At 54.4% G+C, this 19,019-nt stretch overlaps 1 protein-coding gene across 2 annotated transcripts in view; it reads right to left on the reverse strand.

The window, feature by feature from the left end:
- The window catches only part of Gnao1 (G protein subunit alpha o1), a 169,165-nt gene that overhangs the window by 3,511 nt on the left and 146,635 nt on the right, over positions 1-19,019 (reverse strand). Inside the window, exons 5-8 of one of the 2 annotated variants that reach the window (XM_004847900.4) lie at positions 17,035-17,163; positions 15,198-15,327; positions 11,122-11,275; positions 5,741-9,743 (exon numbers count right to left, since the gene is read on the reverse strand). In XM_004847900.4, coding sequence (XP_004847957.1) covers positions 9,556-9,743; positions 11,122-11,275; positions 15,198-15,327; positions 17,035-17,163 — 601 coding nt within the window. In that variant the 3' untranslated portion in view covers positions 5,741-9,555. Of the gene's footprint in view, positions 1-2,348; positions 2,503-5,740; positions 9,744-11,121; positions 11,276-15,197; positions 15,328-17,034; positions 17,164-19,019 lie in introns of those variants that run through there. The other variant, XM_004847899.3, reaches the window with a different exon arrangement.

Genomic DNA, 19,019 nt, shown 5'->3' on the forward strand with positions numbered 1-19,019 from the left:
GGTTAATGACAATCAGACTCTAGGCGGTGGTAAGGCATTGTAAGGGATAAGGTGGGGATATCCCTTGTGTGGGGTCAACGCTGAACTCCCCCCCTGTGGGCCCACTGTCACAGAGATGTGATGAGCCAGGAGCACTCTGAGTGCTGAGCTACAGCGAAACTGTTAAGAGAGTAGACAAAGTGGGGGGTGTGGATCCTGTGGAAGTCCCCCGTCTAGAGGCCAAACAGACACAGACCATGGCAGAACAACCCTCTGTCTGCTAAGCCTGGCGTCCTTCCACAGCTCACTACTGCTCAGTGCGCATGGGCCCACATGGGCCCTGAGTCAGTCAGCCTCTTCCTATCCCTACCCTTCCAGCTTGTCCCCAAAAGACCTGCATCCCGTGGCCACAACACTGTGAACATTGTCATCTATCATGTTGTCTGAACTCAATCTGGGTCCTCTGAAGTCCCTGGGGAACTTCACACTGACTTTTGCTTGGGGACATCTACTAGGGGCATCCAGCACCTACACTACACAGCAGTGAGACTGACAGTCCTCAGGCCACATCCCAAATCAGGCTTCAGTGGGACACTAGGCAAGAGCCATGGAGTTGCGCCTGCTCCTGAGGGCTGCCAGGCCACACACTGTCACCACAGGTTTCTAAAGCCTAGAAATGGGAATGCCTCTGCTGAGACAGGAGAGGTCAGCAGTGGCTGCCAAGAGCATGGGCTGTCAGCCCTGCTCTGCCCTTAGGCAAGTCCCTTCTTGGCTTCTGGGGCCTGCAGGGGTCACCTGCTGTCCTCCATGGCTAGTTCCCCCTCGGTTTCCATCCTCTGGATACCCATGACAGTGATAGTCAGACGTTACGCCAAGCATTGTCTCCCCGGTCACCTCTCTGGCCACCCTATGGGGTAGCATTATGATCTGTTACAGCACCCAGATAAAGAGGCACAAAGGAGTGACCTGCCCAGAATTGCAGGTGCTCTAGCTCCAGAGGCTGCTTTGGCCACTTGCCTTGTCGGAGATTTGGTGCTGCTGACATCTTTCAGACCCAGCAGCCTGGAGTGAAGTGCACAGACAGGGCCCCATCTCCCCCTCTGCACCCAGTGATGGGCAAGCACCTTGCAAGTTCTTAAGCAGCACGAATCGTCAGAGAGGATACAGGCTGTGCTTAAAACAAGCCAGTGGGACCCTCTACTTCACACCACCATTCCTGGTGGTGAAGAAGGATGGAGACACCGGCATCCACTCTATGGGAACTCTCTGGGTAGTTCGAGAACCAGTGTGGCCCTAGGACCAGAGCCCATGCCCACAGGCTAACTCTGGGGCCATCAGTGAGTGGGTTCCTGACTGTGCCCACCTGTGCCCACCTGTGCCCTTATCTGGAGGACAGCAGAGCACATCCTCCTTCACTATGCTGGCCCTCTTCTCAGCATGCAAAGGTAACTCCACCCAAGATACCTAGAAACTTCCCAGTCCCCAGAGAAACAGGTTGGGCCCTTGCATCCCATCAACACTGCTTCTAGACCTTCGTAGTAGCCTGGAGGTGTCTGTCCTACAGAGCCACCTTCCCTCCTGCCCTATTTGGAAAAAGCGACATTGTAGAGGTCTGTGATACATTCCCCTGAGAGCCAGATAGGAAAAAGAAGCTCCAGGAAAGGCAGAAGAGGGAAAGGCCAGGGTAGAGGAGGCTTGCAGTAGTTGGGGTGGTTTGATTTGGGAGAGGACCAGGGGAGGAGGAAGAGTGGGAGAGAGCAGGTACAAGGGGTTTGGAGGGTGTAGGAGAGGAAGGGGTGGCACAGTGTGTCCAGGCCTGGGCTGCCACACAGACACACAGCATGCTCAGTGCATCAAAGCAGTAGAGAAAGCAGGTAGGGGCTGAACTGCAGCCCAGGCACCCTTACACACCACATGTCCACCTTTTCCATTTCATGCAAAGGTGATCTGTGGCCCAGGGGCTGTCCTGTGCAGGGGTGAGGGAAGAGGGGAGACCTCTTCTTGAGAGTTACCGGGGGATAAATAGGAGAGGAATAAAAGCAGAGGGGACACCTGTGGGTCTGCACTGCTCCTGATCCCTGAAATGCCACTCGTGAGTCACCTGTCATGACACATATGGCTCAGGAGGGACCAGTGCCCACCACACTCAGGCCTTGTCCTGGGAAGGGCCAAGCCTGGTGATAGCATAGTTTTGGGCTCTGCTGGACTCCTGCTCTGATCCCTGCTCACCAGCTGACCTAAGTGTGCTGGCTGAGATGCCTGTCCCTGAGCCCACAGGCAGCTGGACTCCAGTTTATGTCTTTTGGGGAAGACCCAGGTTCCTGCCAGGGCTGGGGCTTCCTCCTGCACAGGGCTGCCACGACACCCACCTCCGTATTCAGGAAAGCAGATGGTCAAAGGTGACTTCTTGATCTTCTCGCCAAAGAGATCTTTCTTGTTGAGGAAGAGAATGATGGAGGTATCGATGAAGAACTTGTTGTTACAGATGGAGTCGAAGAGCATGAGGGACTCATGCATGCGGTTCTGCAGCCCCAGGTGGGAAGAGAGCAAGACAGGAGAGGGAGGACACAGAGACAGGGAAAGAGAAGAGGAGAATTAGGTTTGAGAGAGGGACTGGGTTCCTCAGCAGCTCATAGAGCCCCTGTGCTCTGGGCTCCTCCAAGAGGCTGACAGACAGAACCTACAATCTGTAAACATTACAGTGTACCTCATTCAGGCTTGCAGAGCATCTCTGCATCAGTGCACCCATCACCTCAGGGCCAGTGCTGAGCCTGCACTGGGAACTGACCATGGTTTTCTGGGCAAAGCTGAGGACAGGGACACCCAGGGTCTTCCCACTGCAGGGTCTCCACCCATGTGAGGGTCTCCCAGAATGTGTATGTGTGGTGGCAGTGCTGGAATGCAAGTGGGGAGCTGGGCTTTGGCTCTGTGTCTGGACCTTCTGGACCCAATCTGGGGGTAGAGAATGTCTTCTGGGAGTGGTGAGGGCCTCCAGGCTTCTGTGGTCTGATGGGGAAATCCTCAAGTCCTGTTGGCATTCTTGGGGGCTGCCACGGAGGAGATGCTCCTGCTCGAGGCTGCCCCCAGGAGTGCCAGGGAGACTAGCCATACCTGCTCTGGCTGGGTCCAACTCAACCACGTCCCCCCTGCAAGGGATTGTAAGCAGAGCCTATGGAAAGTGCTGCCTTGCACACGGAAGTTTGATTAGCAAGTGGATGCATGTGATGAGCATCCCCAATAAAGCCGAGTCCTAGGCAAGGACAGATTTTTCTACTTTGGGAGGCCAAGCACATTCACTTGGGTAATCTATTTTTGCAGTACAGAGGGAGGTGGGGGAAGGGACAGCCTCTCTTTATTTTCCCCAAGAACCTTGTGCTAGCCCTGGGAAGTTCACCACCACAAACCTAACTCCTTGTGTCTAAAGTCCAAGTCCATAGGTAACCTAGGCTATGTTACCCTCTGAACACAGCTGGAAACAAGGAATGGAAAAGAGAAGAGAGCTGGTGTGGCTATTAGTGTCTTTTTTTGTTGTTCATTTGTTTTTTTGGTACCAGGGATTGAAGTCAGGTCCTTGCGCTTGTGAAGCAGGCGACAGAACCACCGAGCTAAATCCCCAGCCATCATTTTTTTTTTTTAAAGGTGTACTTGGTCTTCCTGAGAGGAGCAAACACAGGAGCTGGGGAAACTGCTGGCTCAGTGGCCATGGCCAACTTCCTCTGTCTAATTAGGAGAGTGAAGAAAATGACAGAGTGACCACCACTGGTCCCCAAAGCCCACTCTGGGGCAGCTATGTGCCTAGCACTTCATCTACCTTGTGTCACCTAACCTCATCAACCCTTAGGGGACAACAAAGTGACATAGCTAGGACCCTAAAGAGCAAAGGCTAAGGCTGGGCATGCAGCTCAGTGGTAGAACATTTGCCTGGCATGTATGAGGCTTAAGGTTCAATTCTTAGCACCACATTAAAAAGAAAGAGAGGAGACTTATACCCGGCCCTGGGGAGATCCAGAATTTAGGCATTGGTTTCTTCAGTCAATCTGAGTAGTCCGTGGCTTTTCATGGTATAAATAACAAGAGAGTCATGGCTGGTTCCACACACGTTATGACTAGTCCTTCCTTCAGTCATCTCCCGCACAACTGCAGTGCTGTATCAGTGACATGTAAGCCCTGTTTCTTACGTGCTCAGGTCCGTTGATGGAGGGGCAGTCTGAGTGTGGCCCCAGGTAGCACCTAGATACATGGCATGGCTTTAGCCTCCTTCAAGATCTGTACCCAATACCATTGTCCGTTGAGTCCAATAAACACAACTGGCAACCTCTTATGATTTCATTGATCTTCTAGCCTCAACCAATGAATTTCATTCCCATTTCCCTCCAAAAGAATGTGTCATTTGCATGATCCCTTTCAAGGAAGAGCAAAACTCATTTGCCTGTGCTATCTTGATGGAGTCCATTCTAGAAAGGGCAGGTAGTTTCCTAGAGCCAAGTGAGCCATGTTCAGGACCTATAGCAGGGAACACTCAGGGCTTAATGGGACACCAATGGTGGTGAGGCTCTGAGACTCCAAGATTTCACTGGGAAAGGGCTTGTGCTCCACACAGGAATGTCCTGCAGCTGCTCAAGGAAGAGCTGAAAACCCACAGTCAGAGGTTAAGTTCCCAGTTCTATTGCACAGGTGTCTGTGGGGGATGTCTGGCATTCCGAGAACCAAAAAGGGAATCACAGAGGGTCACCCAGGATGACCCAAGCTGAGAATGTGGACTGTGCCCATTTGGTACATGGCCTGGGCTGAAGGTATTTTCCCCAAGAGGACCTGAGCTTAGGTATGGATGAGGACTCCAGGCCAGCCCACAGAGGCTCTCAGGTCCCTGCCTGCTGAGGCTCAGTCCTCCATGGCCTCCCACCCCGCAAGTCTTCAGGGCTGCCCCTCACTCTTCCAGCTGATAACAACTCTGACTGGCACTAGTGTGCAAGGCCCCCTTCTGGGATGCCACAGGGATGCAGGGTGGCCAGACCACGCTCCTACCCTTGGAGAGCTCACAGTCTAGTGGGGGAGTGACAGTGCACAGATATTAAACATGTCTGGGGTCCTGGGAGTGACAAGGAGTAGAGGAGGGGTCTGGGGAACAGAGGACATGCACAGTCAGGCCTGCTTTGTGAGGACAGGATCTTGGAGTGGGCCTAGAAGGGTGAATCCTGGAAACTTAGGGAGTGCAGCCAAGAGGCTGCTGGGGTGAGGCGCCGGCACCAAGACCCTCTCTCATGTTCCATCCCTCTAGACCCGTTACCAAGGAGCCGAGAGCACAGCTCATCCTGATGAGATTCCGAGGAGGAAACACACGGAGTACACTCAAACCAGAGATGCCAAAATTTGAAAAAGAGAAGCGGAGGTCACAGATGGCCCAAAGGCTCCCACCCCCGCCCTCTATAGCCTTTCCCTGGAGCCACTGGGAGCCCTCCCCAGAGCTATCTCCCCCAAGTCCTTCACCTACTCAGGCTGCAGTGAAGCCTGAGAGCAGCAAGAAAGTTGCATTAGCACCAGACATGTGGCATTAGCACCAAGCAGGCCAGGGAACCAGGAGGCTACACTGGAAGGCAGCTGGGCCTGGGCCTAGGATGGCAGGGCAGCCAGGCACCTGGAATCCAGCAGGCTTGTGCCCAACCCACCAGGCTGCGCATGGACCTAGCAGGGCACAGGGACAGGTGTTGTGCTGTGCACCTGGCAGAAGCTCCTTGGGCACTGACTGACACAACACATTACACACTAGAAAGAGCTGGCACTTTTTATTAATGATAGGTGACTAATAAATACATTATGGCAGCCAATAAATTATTACAATAACTAGAGATTTATTAAACCAACAAGTCACTCTTCTTGCAAAATTACAGTTAATATGGGTTGGATGGTGGTGGTGGGTTGGGAGGTGGGACCACTGCACCTAGGAAGGTTCTGCTAAGGTGGGAGCCAGCAGGGAGGGCAAGCATGGTGGGCAGATATGGGGCCTCAGGAATGGGGTGTGGGAACTGGGTGAAGGACATGGGTTCACACGCTGCTGCTGATCTTGATACACAGGAACTGGGGATGGGAGTGGCTCTTCAAGGGGAGCTCCTCCTGAGAGGGCTCAGGATTTTGGATTGGGAGCCAGTCTTTCTGCTGTTGCCCCTGCCTACCTCTTCCTTGACAGGGCTTCCATCTGGTTGGGGTGGGGTCTGTCTGGAGGCCCCAGCCCCACATTCTTGGAGGGTAAATTAAATTCAAAACTCTCCCCACTGAGGGATTGGAGAATAGGGAGCTGTGCCACAGACCCCAGGGCCATGGCTCACACCCTCATCCTGTTCTCTGGGCTGCTGGGACCCTTCACTCTCCCACCTGTGGCCTGACAGGGGAAACTGTCAGCAGCTCAGATCAAACCTTTGTTGGACCCTCAGCTGTTGGCTCCTGAGAGCTGCCTAGAGGCTCTCAGAAGGGTCAGAGATAAGTACAGGCAGCCAGAGAAGCTCAATAGGGGGTGGGCAGCTGCTACTGGGTCTGGAGGAAAGAGGTGGGGCTCCTTATGACACCCTCCTGGTTTGGATCACATGTCAGGGAGGTTTAAGGGTACACTAGGTCAGGTGGTAAAAAGGTGGGCAGGTAGATACAGGGTGGCCAGAAAGAAGTCTGCCACTGGGATACCAACAGTACGATGTATTTCGGGAGCTGTGATGTAATCCTGCTGGTGGTAGGGAAGGGATTAATGAGGCAATGCCAGAGCCCTCCCTGCTGGGCTTTGCAGACAGCCTGGTTATAGAGCTGGGGAGGTGTGAGGCTGCCTTCTGCCCCAGTCCATGTGGGCAGGGGTGGCTCCAGTTCCCACAGTAGAGTGTGGGGCTGGGCTGGGGGGGCAGTGGCTGGGAGGCAGAGTTGCCTCCTGACACTGGACACGGTGGAGGTCTGCTTGGGCTTAGCCAGGCCAGTGGGGACAGAAAAATACAGGGCATTGGGTAGTCATGGGACCCAGAAGGCCAGAGCTACTGGTAAGGACACAGGATCCTCAGGCCAGAGACTTTGGGCCTAAGGTACCCCCAGCCCCACTCAGGGAGGGAGTCTTGGAGGCCTCTGTCAGAGAGAAGGCAGAGACCTGGTTCTTGGGACTGCTACCGGGAAGGACACAGAGCTTGCTCATAGGCATCTAAGTGATAGGCACATTTTCACCAGTTTAGCAAAGGTAACCTTAAAAATCAGCTTCCTCTTGGCCTACTAAATTATAGCCATTCAGAGTTTAGCACAGCCCCTTTGGGGACACACCCAGGGCCACTGTGGATAAGTGATCCACCCTTGTCTGGTCACTCGCAACAGTTCCCCCACATCCATATCCACGACGGAGCCAAAACTCACATCACCTCCAGGTGCTTCCCCTCCACCCCATGGCAGAGGCAATGGTGACAACACGGCCGGGAGTCGTGGTGCCCAGGGAATCTTCCCTGGATCTGCTCTCTTTGAGGGCTACACTAGACAGCCAAAGGCCCCTCCCTTGGCAGGCTGGGGTGGGACAACCAGTTGAAAGCAGTGCAAGACAACTGAGCAAGACAGAACATCTGAGAGAAGAAAAAGGCAGCCTGGGAAAAGGCAGGAGCACCTGCCCCCCAGTCCTACAGAGGGGGAGGAATGGATCCAGGGTCCTGGCTCTAGCCTGGAGCTCTGGCCACTGAGGGAGATAAAGAGCCCAGGTCCAGTGACAGATCCATGACTTCCACCTCAGGGGCAATGGCTTTAGAGATAGGGTTTGCCAACCTCTCTCTCTTCAGGTATTTCTGAATCTGGGCTCAGAGTACAGTGCAGAACTAGGGGCACAGCTGGCCTTACCCAGAGTGACTTCAGTGTTGGGCAGAATATTAAATAGACCTTAGCCTCTCATGGCAGGACACTGACACAACTGGCTCCAAGGGCCTGTCCTCTGCCACGTGCCAGCACCTGGTACAAGGTTCAGAAAATGATGGAGGTGAACAAATAGATGTGGGCTGGGCTGATGAGCTGGTTCAAGAGACTGGCTGCCGGAGGCAACTGCAAGACACAGCAAGGAAGGGCAACCCCAGGGGAAGGCATTTGCCACTACAGAAGGACCCTGGATCTACCGCACCACCCAGAGCTCTGTGCCTGTTGGAACCAACAAGCCCAGAGCTGCTGGCATGGGGCTCTTCCTGGTTCCTGGGCAGGCCAAGAGGCTGCATGTGAGAGCCCAGGGGTCCTGCCTGTCTTGGGACAGAGCCATGTTTAGAGTAGAGACCAGGAGAACATGGGGCTTGAGGAGGGAAGCAGAGGACTCTCAGGAGACAGCCCTCTCCTGTTTTGTGGCACATCTGCCTGGGCTATTTGCCATGGCATCAAGCCACTGGAGGCGCCTGGGAGTGAGAGGGAGATGTGTTGACTGCCTAAGGCCAGCCAGGGTCAGAGTCACCAGAAGCCACTCACCTCTCTCCACTCAGGGACTTCTGCGGCAAAACTCTTCCAAGGGGTCCTAGGACCCTCCCCCAGGGGCAAGTTGCATGTCCGAGTGGGGCTGGCCCCTCAGAGCTTGCACTCCAGGGCACTGGTTCCCCCTGCTTGTCTTCCTCTGCCCCTGGAGGCTGGGAAGACAATGGGGGCCTCCTGACTTCTTGACCAAGTTGGAGTGAAGTGGGGACACTGGCTGCAGGGAATGGCCCGCACCTCCCCTTGGCCTCCTACTTTCAGGACCCTCAGCCCAAAGGCCTCTGCCCATCCTGCTAGTTTCAGATGGACTCACCATTGACTTCAAGAAGGAAAAGTATGTTCACTCACACCTGGAGCAGCTGTGCCAAGCAGCCCTGTGCTGCTGCCTCTGGTTCCCTCCCCAGAGTGGCCCTCTTCTTCCCTAACTCTACCTGGTGCAGGACTGGACTCTAGCCACCCATCTTTGCAGCCAGTCATTCTCAGAGCATTCCAGGCCTGGAGAAGTCAGAAATGGGGCCAAAGGTAGGGGAGGATGAACAGAGGAGGTAGGAGATCCTTGCCAAGGCCCGAGCCCCAACAATGTTGGCCTTGTCCCACCCTGGCTTTTGGTGACGGAGCAGCCCTCAACCAGACAGGTGCTAGGCAAAGCTGAAGGATGACATCTACTGTCCCCACCCTGCCTATACCCTGCTGCAGGGCCGTCCTGACACCGTACACCCAGATGACAGGAGACCTCAGGACTTCTCTAAGAGCCACGGAGTGCAGGACATGCCCATTCTGGATTAAAAGGCAACTTTGTCCACTCCTGCACCCCAGCCTCTGAACAAAACACTAAGATACAAAGCAATGGCTGTGAGGGGCACCCAGATGGTAGGAGATGGTCTCCTGCTTTGTGGTGCATGGCACAGTGCTCAGCACCCCTGCTCAGCTCTGTTACCACCCATCCAGCTGTTGGAGGGGTAGAAGTGGGGGTGCATGAAGGGTGCTCCCTCCTCCCCCCTGGTGCCAGCCTCTTGGATCCTCTTCCTCAGTGCAAAAAGCAGTCTGAGAAGTGGCAGAGCTCTGGTTCCAGGGGAAGAGTGGGTGGGGTCTGGGTAGGGCATGGGTATGTGGGCAGGAGGCCGGGGCTCAGTAGAGTCCACAGCCCCGAAGATTTTTGGCAATGATGACGTCCGTCACAGCGTCAAAGACAAACTGGATATTGTTGGTGTCCGTGGCACAGGTGACGTGGGTGTAGATCTCCTTGTGGGATGACTTGTTCTTGCTCTCGTATTGGGCCTGGATGTAAGCCACGGCTTCCGTGAAGGCACTAGGACCTGTGGGATGAAATGGCAAGGGAGGTAAGAGGAAGTGCCTGTGGGGCCACCAGGCATGTATGCCCTGGGCCTGGCTGGTGTGGGCCATGGAGCAGATACCTACGGTCTTCTAAGAGACAGCTTCTCAGAAAAGGCTAGCGGTGTGGGGAAAGTGAGGGCTCAGCTCCAACAGTGGGCCAAGCAATCCCCTCAGTTAGGGGTTCCCTCCTTCCTTGCCCCAGCTCCAGACTGATCTTGGTGACTAAATCACTCCACCTGCTTCCACCGCCCATGGGCAGGATTCATAGGTCCCCAGCTTATGGCTAGAGAGGAAGTTGGCTGCTGGGTACATAGCTGTGAGGGAGGTTGAGCCCTGCTCACTTCTGGCTGGAGGCTCCTATGATCCCATAGGGCAGTCAGCTTGATTTTGAGAAACTGGGTGGGGATGGGAAAGGGCAGGAGGTGAAGAGGGCTGCACTATTTGCCTAATCCCAGGCCATGGCTCACAGGTCTACCCTATGGAGTCTCTGTGCACCCCTGCTTTAGGCCCTCTGGGCCTGAGGGTTGGCCAGGCAGAGAATACCTCCTTCTATTCATCTCTCTGGATAGGGCCTAGCCATCTGCGAAGAGCTGATGAGCACCGGGCTACCTGGGGCCCTGCTATAGGCCTGTTGCCACCTGACTAGGGCTGCCAGCCTTACAGTTCCTCAGGGGCCCTGGTTGAGCTGCTTCTAATCTGCCCACCTGCCCAGGGTTGGCTAAGCCCACTACAATATTGACAGCTGGCCTCTTGTCCCCAGCACCTTCTGCAGGGTGGCCAGGGCCCTGCAGCTTGCAAGCTCTGTCACATTCAATACACCATTTGAATCTCTTAGCCAGCCCACGTGGGAGGTGCTATTAGGATGCTTCTTTGTCACCATCATAACCCTAATGGTCACAGCAAACACGCTCTTGTGGTCATTAGCTTGTTTCATCTGCACAGCAACTCTCTGAGGGAGGGAGGGCAATCACGGCAATCATCTCGCCTCACAGATACAGAACTGTGCACAGTGAAGCCACGTGACCTGCTCAGGCTGCTCGTGAGTGGCCAAGCCAGGGCTGGACTTTGAGTGGCTTGACTCTGAGTCCCAGCTTGTCACCCCATCGTCGTCTTGGTGTTCCCATGCACATACAATCTCTATCCACAGACAGGGGCTCAGGCTCCCTGAGGTTGTTGAGATCACATGGTTAGAAGCACAAAGCCCAGATTCTAGCCTGGTGAGCTGCTCTGACTGCTTCACTATGGCACACTTCAGGCATGGGGCAGAGCACAGCGAAGGAGGACAGTCTGGTCCCTCAGCAACCTCTGTGGCTAGAAGGGGCTGTGCAGGCCCCTGCTATCCTGCAGAGGGGTCTTTACCTGTGTATTCAGGAAAGCAGATGGTCAGTGGGGACTTCTTGATCTTCTCTTCAAATATGTCCTTCTTATTAAGGAACAGGATAATGGATGTATCTGTGAACCACTTGTTGTTGCAGATGCTGTCAAAGAGCTTCAGGGATTCATGCATGCGATTCTGCAACAGAACAGGGAGGTGTGTGAGGGATGGCAATGTGGGCGCCCCGACCCACCACAGCCACAGCACAGCGGACAAGCAAAGGGAAGGCCCACCAACGCGGCTGAGTGCATCGCTGGGGACAGAGATGAGAGGCCCACGGGACACACGGGACATGACCCTGCTTCATTCCACACGCAGGCAGGGCAGTGGAGCTGGAGTGGGCAGGTGGGAGGTACTGCCCCTTCCAGAGGGAGCCGGCCCAGGTGGGGCAGTGAAGTCACTGGAGAGGCTCCAGCTCCTGGAGAGGACATGCACCATGCACACAGGGGGCAGGGCCGCAACCACCATCCAACACATCTACACAGAACCGCAGGTCATGCAGACTTCTCTACCAGGGCCTCATTTGGTTTCACCAGCAAGGTTGGGAGGGTGCACACATTCAGTTGGGTAACATTAACCGAGGACTGAGAGATCCTCGAATTAATCCAGAGTTGGAAGCAGATACCGGGGGACATTTTCTCCGGGGTGATCTTGCTGTGGCCTTGGTTGGCTGGGTGATTTGGTTTGGCTGGGTAGTAGATGGGGCATGGGGAGCCTCTGGGAGAACTGATTGTTGGCTGGTTTCTCAGTAGAGGGGCCAGAAGAACCCCAAGGGGAAACTCAGCAAAGCAGATTAAAAATGAGAGGAAGATAAAACCCCAGCAGCAAATATGAGAGAAAGAAAGAGAAAAACTGAAAACTCGATTCGACCAGTCTTGGAGCCAGAAGTCCCAGCCAGTCCATGTTGAGGCCCCTGTACCTCAACACAGAAGCCAAGGCACGTCTGGGACTGGGACTGTGTGGCCTGAGAGGAGGGATGGAGGTGGGGAGGGTGACCCTCAGCCAGAAGAGCGAATGAGTGGCTGATGAATGTGGATGGGGAGTGGACTGGGGTAGGCTTTCACAGCAAAGTCACCAGTGGTGCAGAGAACCTTCTGCTTTCAACTCTTAGCAATGGTTCTGGTTGGAGGGAGGTGCTTCATACCTGCTGGGCTTGGAGGGTCTCTCAGAATCTGCTCATGGATTTGGCCTTGGTTTGGCAAGATAAGGCCCTGCAGGCGGTGGTGGTGGCAGTGGTGGTAGAGAAGTTGTGGCAGCCTGTGGCCTGGCTGGGCGGTGCTGAGAGCAGGTACGAGGACAGGATGAGCCCTCGGGTCCCAGGGTACATCCGGTGGGTGGCAGCCACTAGCCCCTGGGCCCGCATGGCGTAACTCCAGAGCTGCCTCCAGATACCTCAGTCTCAGGCAGCTCCAACTCTCACCCCAGGCCTGGGTGAGAAGCACGGGGCTGACCAGAGAGGAAGGCTGAGGACCAAGGACTGGGTCACTGCTGGCTATATCTTGCCTCTGGGGAAGAGCACGCATGCTCGACAGCCTGTCCTTGAGCCATGATGTCTGGACAGAGGACCAAGACCTGCCCTTCACTGAGTGACACCTCTGATTCAGGCCCTCTTACAGGTCTGGGCCTAGAGGTATCATGGCCACCTCAAGCCCAGTTTGCCCTCATCACCACTTGCAGAGGAGGTCCATGGGGTGCAATGATTGCCCATGACCTCACAGCTGGCAGGACGGCGCTAGACCCTGGATCAGGCTCATCTGACCCGCAAGCTGAGCATCTCCATCCATGTCTGCCCACGCATGCCCGAGACACCGATAACTACTTAGTTGTTGTTGTTGTTGTTGTTTTTCTGGTTCTGGGGATGGAACTCAGGACCTTGGACTTGCGAAGCAGGCGGCGGCTCCACTGAGCTCAATTTTCGGCCTGACTACTTGGTTCTTTAGCATGGGCACTGTTTATGGTAGTGAGCCATCTCTGAGGGCTGCTGTCAGGTCACCAAGCCAAACCCTATTCCCTGGAGGGCTGCTGCTCTTCCCTAGGCTTTGGAGGGGGCTAGTCTTGGGGACGAAAGGCCCCAGGAAAGACATGCTTTTGCTTCCCCAAGGTCCTGTGCTCCAGCCTTTGTGGACAGCAGTAGGGGAGACAGGGAAGTGAGGGAGAGGGGTGAGAGGAGAACAGTTAGAAGAAGAGGAAACTGCAGGGAAAGTGTTCCAGGACACAGGTCCTGCTCAGCAGCATCCATGAGGAGTTCTCAGGGGAGGCTGGCCAGGTGCTGTCCTCAGTGCCCACATTCCCTGGAGACCTGAGGACCATGGAGCTTGGTGCCCTTGGCTGCCGGACCCACCCAGACATCCCCCTGCATCTGTACTGTGCTCCAGAGGTTAGCAAGAACCTCAGCCCCATGGTCTCACCACAGTGACAAGGTCTCCCACTACAGCCTCTAGCTTTGGCACCTTCTGAAACCCATGGTGTGATGCAGCAGCTACTTGCAGGTGTGGCCAGGAGAAATGATGAACCAAGCCAAGTTTAGACAAAGGGGTGGCCAAGAGGACACGAACAGTGGCTAGTAGCACAGGGTCACCTCGTGGAGCAGTGAGGGATGTTCTGGGGGCAGTCACTCTCAGGGACACATTGCCAGGAGCTGTGCTGGGCTTTGGGTGTTCACTGAGTCTGGGCCTAAGCACGGCTCATGGCGCGCCTGGCCCACACTAAGGGACAGGACTAGGCTGGTGCCTCTTAGAACCACTACCTGCCGAGGCCATTGAGAATGACATAGCTGAAACCCAGCCAGAGAGAGTCAGCACACTGCGCGGGTCCAGGTCCCCTCCCAGCCGGCAGCTTCCAACCCCAACTGCCAAAGCCCCACCATGGTGGTTGTGAGCCCCTCAGGGCGGCGGCTCCTTCCCCTGAAGCACTGCACCCAGTAGCCCATACCCCAAAGCTTATCCCTTCTTCACAGCAGCCTGTGGGAACAGCCAGGCTGGGACTGATGAGGAAACTCAGACCCACAGGGAAGGCGCACCTCACTCAAGGCCAGGATATTGATGAACCCTTCCTCATAGCCCTGCTGCTGACCTAAAGGCTCAGGGGCTATGGGTCTCAGTGTGTTTCAAATGAGAGGACAGATGCTAGGGTGTGAGCCCACAGCTGTGAGCCCCACTCTCAGGCCAGGGGCTTACCTCCAGTGACCCTTCAGGCCACACTAGAGGTGTGGCTTCCCTTGTAGAGCCTGAGGAAAGAAAGGCCCAAGTCCCCTGGGGGCTGCAGCCTAGGTGGGGCCTGACCACCTGGCTAAAGACCAGATGATCACCAGCAACAATACAACCACCAGGTCGGCACCGCTGTTCCAGAAACGGCTCCAAATGCTACACCCAACTGGGTCATCTCATGCCATTGCCAGCTCCTCTGACAAGGTAGAGGGTAACAGCAATGGAGCAGAAAGAGCACAGTTCACATTGCTTTCCAAATGATTCTCCCTCTCCAAAGAGGGTCTGGCAGTTCTCAGAGGCCAAAGCCAGAGCCCCTAGGCTGAATGTGATGTACAGAGGAAAGGTGGGAACCTGTCCTGGCATCCCACAAAGACGGAACTCAGAGCCACCCCTGTCACTCAGCAGTACACCTCATCCCCACCGCCCTTCCCAGGGTGCTGACCCCACACTCCTCTCCTCGGCACTCTGGCCAGTGCCAGAAAGGGCTGTTGAGGCTAAAACCACTATTTCTGTTCTACGAGTATTCTTGCTTGGCTGCACCCTGATATTTAGGATTTGTTTAGTTCTGTTGTGGCCTGATGGCTCAGTGATGCCACTGAGTTTACTGAAGAGGTGCTGCCTGAGAGCCCATTTCTGCAGAGCTGTGTGAACAGTTTGCACCCTTCCCGAGGCCTTTGCTTTGGCAACACAGAGGGAGAGACTGGGCCTCATGGCCTCTCCAGGATGGGTCCGGAGCCACTGCAGCTGGGTAGACCCAGGAGCTGTGTGGGCTACTGAGGCCCGAGTGCTCCCACAGATGCCACTTCCATGGCATCTTCACGTCTTCTGTCCAGTATATACCCAGGGCCACTTACCGTGGTTTCGTCTTCGTGGAGCACCTGGTCATAGCCGCTGAGTGCGACGCAGAAGATGATGGCCGTGACGTCCTCAAAGCAGTGGATCCACTTCTTGCGTTCAGATCGCTGGCCCCCGACGTCAAACAGCCTGCCCGGAAGACACGAGAGCTGTGGATGGTGAGGCCCAGGCAGGTGGGGAATGCCTGGTGGTCCAGCTGTGAGTGTGCTCAGGGTGGGCACAGCAGTGCCCAGTGCCTCACAAGGAGGCCGAATTTCAGGTGCTGACAGACTGACAGTTGGACTACTGCCATCCTGGGGATAGGGGCAGCCATAACTGCTCCTGAGCCTGTCTTAAGAATGTCAGTGCTCATCAAGTGTGACTCCACTTCATGGGAAGAATTTTACTAAAGGGGCAATCCCAGGTGTCCCTCAACGAGTCTCTCTGAGAAGTTCCCCTCTCATGCTAACACTGGCATTCTGTTCTTGCATATGTGCTCTGGACAAACTTTAAATCTGACCAGGAGGCAGATGGGCATGAACTCATGTTTCATAAGTGGGAAAAATGAGGAGGCACCAAGGTGCCAGGGTTGTGCCCAAGCCCCTGGTGGAGTCCAGCATGGTGGAGCTGGGATCTGACTCAGGCCTGTCTACAGACAAAGTCAGGGTCCCCTCCTATGCTCCATACCACCCCTTCCTAGCAGATTGGCTCCTGGCCTCTCCCTTCTCAGACTCCACCCCGAGGGGTCCAGGGAGGAGACTGAGCAGATGGGACTCGAGTCCTCTTGTAAGAGGTCAGTTTCACACCCTAATCCTCTGCACAAGGAGCCCCAAAGCCTCCTGGAGACAGAAAGCCCACTGGCACTCAGCTCAGAGTGGGTGGGCCTGGGCCCTGTGGACAGGTATCCTGTGCCTCCAGACAGAAGACAGGAACTGCAGGCAGAGATCAGAACAGAACACAGGGAGGCTAGCCAGGGGTCTCTGTGGCCCCTACAGAATGCGACTGCTGGGCAGGGCTGAGCTGAAGTCCCCATCTTGTACCTCATGGGAGAGCAGGAGAGCCCGGGAGGCAAGAGAGGCCTCTCAGGGTCACGTGGCCCACCCCTGTGGCCCAGGTCAGTGGAGGCCCAGTGTGGCTCCCACAGTCCTGCAGAGAGGCGACCTGCTGGGCCCAGGAACTGGACTGGAGCCTCAGTTCCTCTGCCTGGACAGGAAGAACAGGGAGCCAGGGAACAGCACTCACACCTGTCTACTGGCTTGAGGTCCCTCCCTTCTCTCCTGGCATCCCTCCCTGTTCCATCTGACACCCAGAAACCATACCTGAAAGGCAAAGCAGTCACCGCCAGGCCTCAGGGTTTGGAGGTTGCCCCAGGGGCACACAGCCCTCCAGCAACTTGAGAAATCTCACATTTGAAGGCACTTGGAGCCCCTGGTCCTCACTGTGTTCTGGGCCTGTGCCCTCAGCTTTCCCCTATATCCTGGGAGAGGGGGCTGAGCTGTTCTCTCAGCACCTACAGCTCTGAGATGTCTTGGGTCCTCAGGATCTCACCAGTATCTCTTGAGCTTACCTACCATCTCCTCTGAAATCACTTCAGGGAGGGGTCTTCCCTTCTTTTCTACCCAAATCCTCCCTTTCCTCACAGCCTCATTTCATGGCTCCTTTCTCGGACAGGCTCCTTGCTCATCCTAGTCCTTGAAGGTGGCAGAAAATAAGCACACAGACAGGCAACCTGTACTAATGCCGAAGCTCACTGAGGTGGGGTGCTATTTGGCTATACCAGGTAAGATGAGGCTGACTTGGGTGTCTCCCATCTCTCCACTGCCCTCACCAGAGCCTGGTAGTCTTCCTGGGCCTCACCTGAAGTGGAGGTTCTTGAATGTGAAGTGGGTTTCTACGATGCCAGTGGTTTTGACCCTGGTTCGGAGGATGTCCTGCTCGGTGGGCTGGTAGTCAGCGGCCCCAATCCGATCCAGGCTGTCCAGGTAGCTGGGGAGGGCAACACACAAGGGGCCATGGACCAGGCACTTGGGCACTGCTCTGGTCCTGAAGGGCCACCTACCTTCCGAGTCCAGTATCAGGTAGGCATTCTCCCAGGTGACTGGACGGGCCAGCCAGGGGTTGTGGGGACAACCAAGGCAGAAGGACCTGGCCTTGAAGTCTCAAAGAACCTGTCATTCAGACCCAAAGGGGCTGTCCACACTCAGGCACAGCCTGAGGTACACTCAGACAAGACCCTTAAGTGGGATTACAATGTTTATAATATCATCCTGTCATTTCTATTTCTTCATCTTATTTTTTGGTACTGGGGATCGAACTCAGGACCTCGCGCTTGTGAGGCAGGTGGCAGAACCACTGAGCTAAATCCCCGGCCCTCTTCATTTTATTTTTATTTCTTTTTGGTTTTTTGAGACAGGGTCTCTATGCAGACTGGCCTTGAACTCACAGTGATCCTCCTGCCTCAGCCTTTCAAGTGCTGGGATAACAGGTGTGCACTACCACGCCTGGCTTCTATTCCTTCATAATAATAATAATGGCCAACAGTTAGGTTTGTTTATTTATTTATCTAGTGGTATTGAAAATTGAACCCAGAGCCTTTGCACTGAGCTACATCCCCAGCCTCTCATTTTTTTTTTTACTTCATGCAAAAATAAAATTTCATAACAAAATAACAAGAGAATATCAAGTTAATACACTGTGTATTGTTATCTTCAAAGTATTTACTCAGAGTACAAGACATAAACCAAAAAGATGCCTACAAAAAAGAAACATAATAACACAAAACTTTCTTTTCAATGATCTAGGATAAGATAGTAGTATAAATGAAACGAATTAGCATACATACTAAAATATTTCTGAAACTAAAGAACATGTAACTTGGGGAAGTATTGGAACTTCTTCCTACTTCTTATTTATCTTTTCTATTTTGCTGTTTATTTGTAACCCATTTATTTTGGTACTGGAGATCCAACTCAGGACCTTGCACTTTCCAGGCAAGCGCCAGAACCACTGAGCTAAATCCTGGGCTTTTATTTGTATATTTATATTTTGTGTTTCTCATATAAGTCAAACCATGCAATATTTCAGCTTGTGTGACTGACTTTTTTAAAATTTGGAGACAGAGTCTTACCAATTTGCTAAGTTGCCCCTCCAGACTAGGCTCAAACTTGTGATTTTCCTGCCTCAGTCTCCTAGACTGCTGGGATTACAGGCATGTGTCACCATACCCAGCTGGTTTATTCTTTACATGTGATCATGTTCTGGCCTTAATTTCCCTGTATCAAGTGTACTCACTGTTTTGTAATTAGAAAACCAAGGCTCAAGGCAAGTAAGTACTGTGTACATGGCTTGACCTGGACGCTTGCCTCCAGTCAGCATCTTTGTTTTTAGTGCTCTGTGCACTTCGAGGGGCGCTGAGCATTTGCCTGCTTTTCTACTCTTCCTTATTTACCAAGGACTCTGTCTGCTTCTTCCCAATGGATGCTCTGGGAAGCGGAGAGAGATGGGGGTGGTGCTCAGGGCCCACATGGCCAGACAGTGGCAGGGACCACACAAGCCCCTGGGATCCAGGTCTTTGGAATCAGCATTCTTCCCAGTGCCTGCTCTGGGGAGCCTGATGTGCTCTCTGTGGAAGGGTCAGTGGGGGTGGGAGGGCTGGGAGCTGAGGCTGCTCCAGTGCTTCTGCTTACAGGCTGTGCGGGTCTCCTTGACCCTGCTCTCTCTCCTGCTGGACACCAGACCTGGGGATCCCTGGTCCTGCCCCTCCCATTCCAGCCAGGCAAACCTCCCTTGGACACATGACCTGGCTCCTGCCTGTCTCAAACAAGATGGCAGTGGGAAGGCAG

The sequence above is a fragment of the Heterocephalus glaber genome, unplaced genomic scaffold (assembly GCF_053883595.1).
Source record: "Heterocephalus glaber isolate CG9 unplaced genomic scaffold, H.glaber_assembly_v1.0 deba00000071, whole genome shotgun sequence".
In the NCBI taxonomy this organism is placed as follows: domain Eukaryota; kingdom Metazoa; phylum Chordata; class Mammalia; order Rodentia; family Bathyergidae; genus Heterocephalus; species Heterocephalus glaber.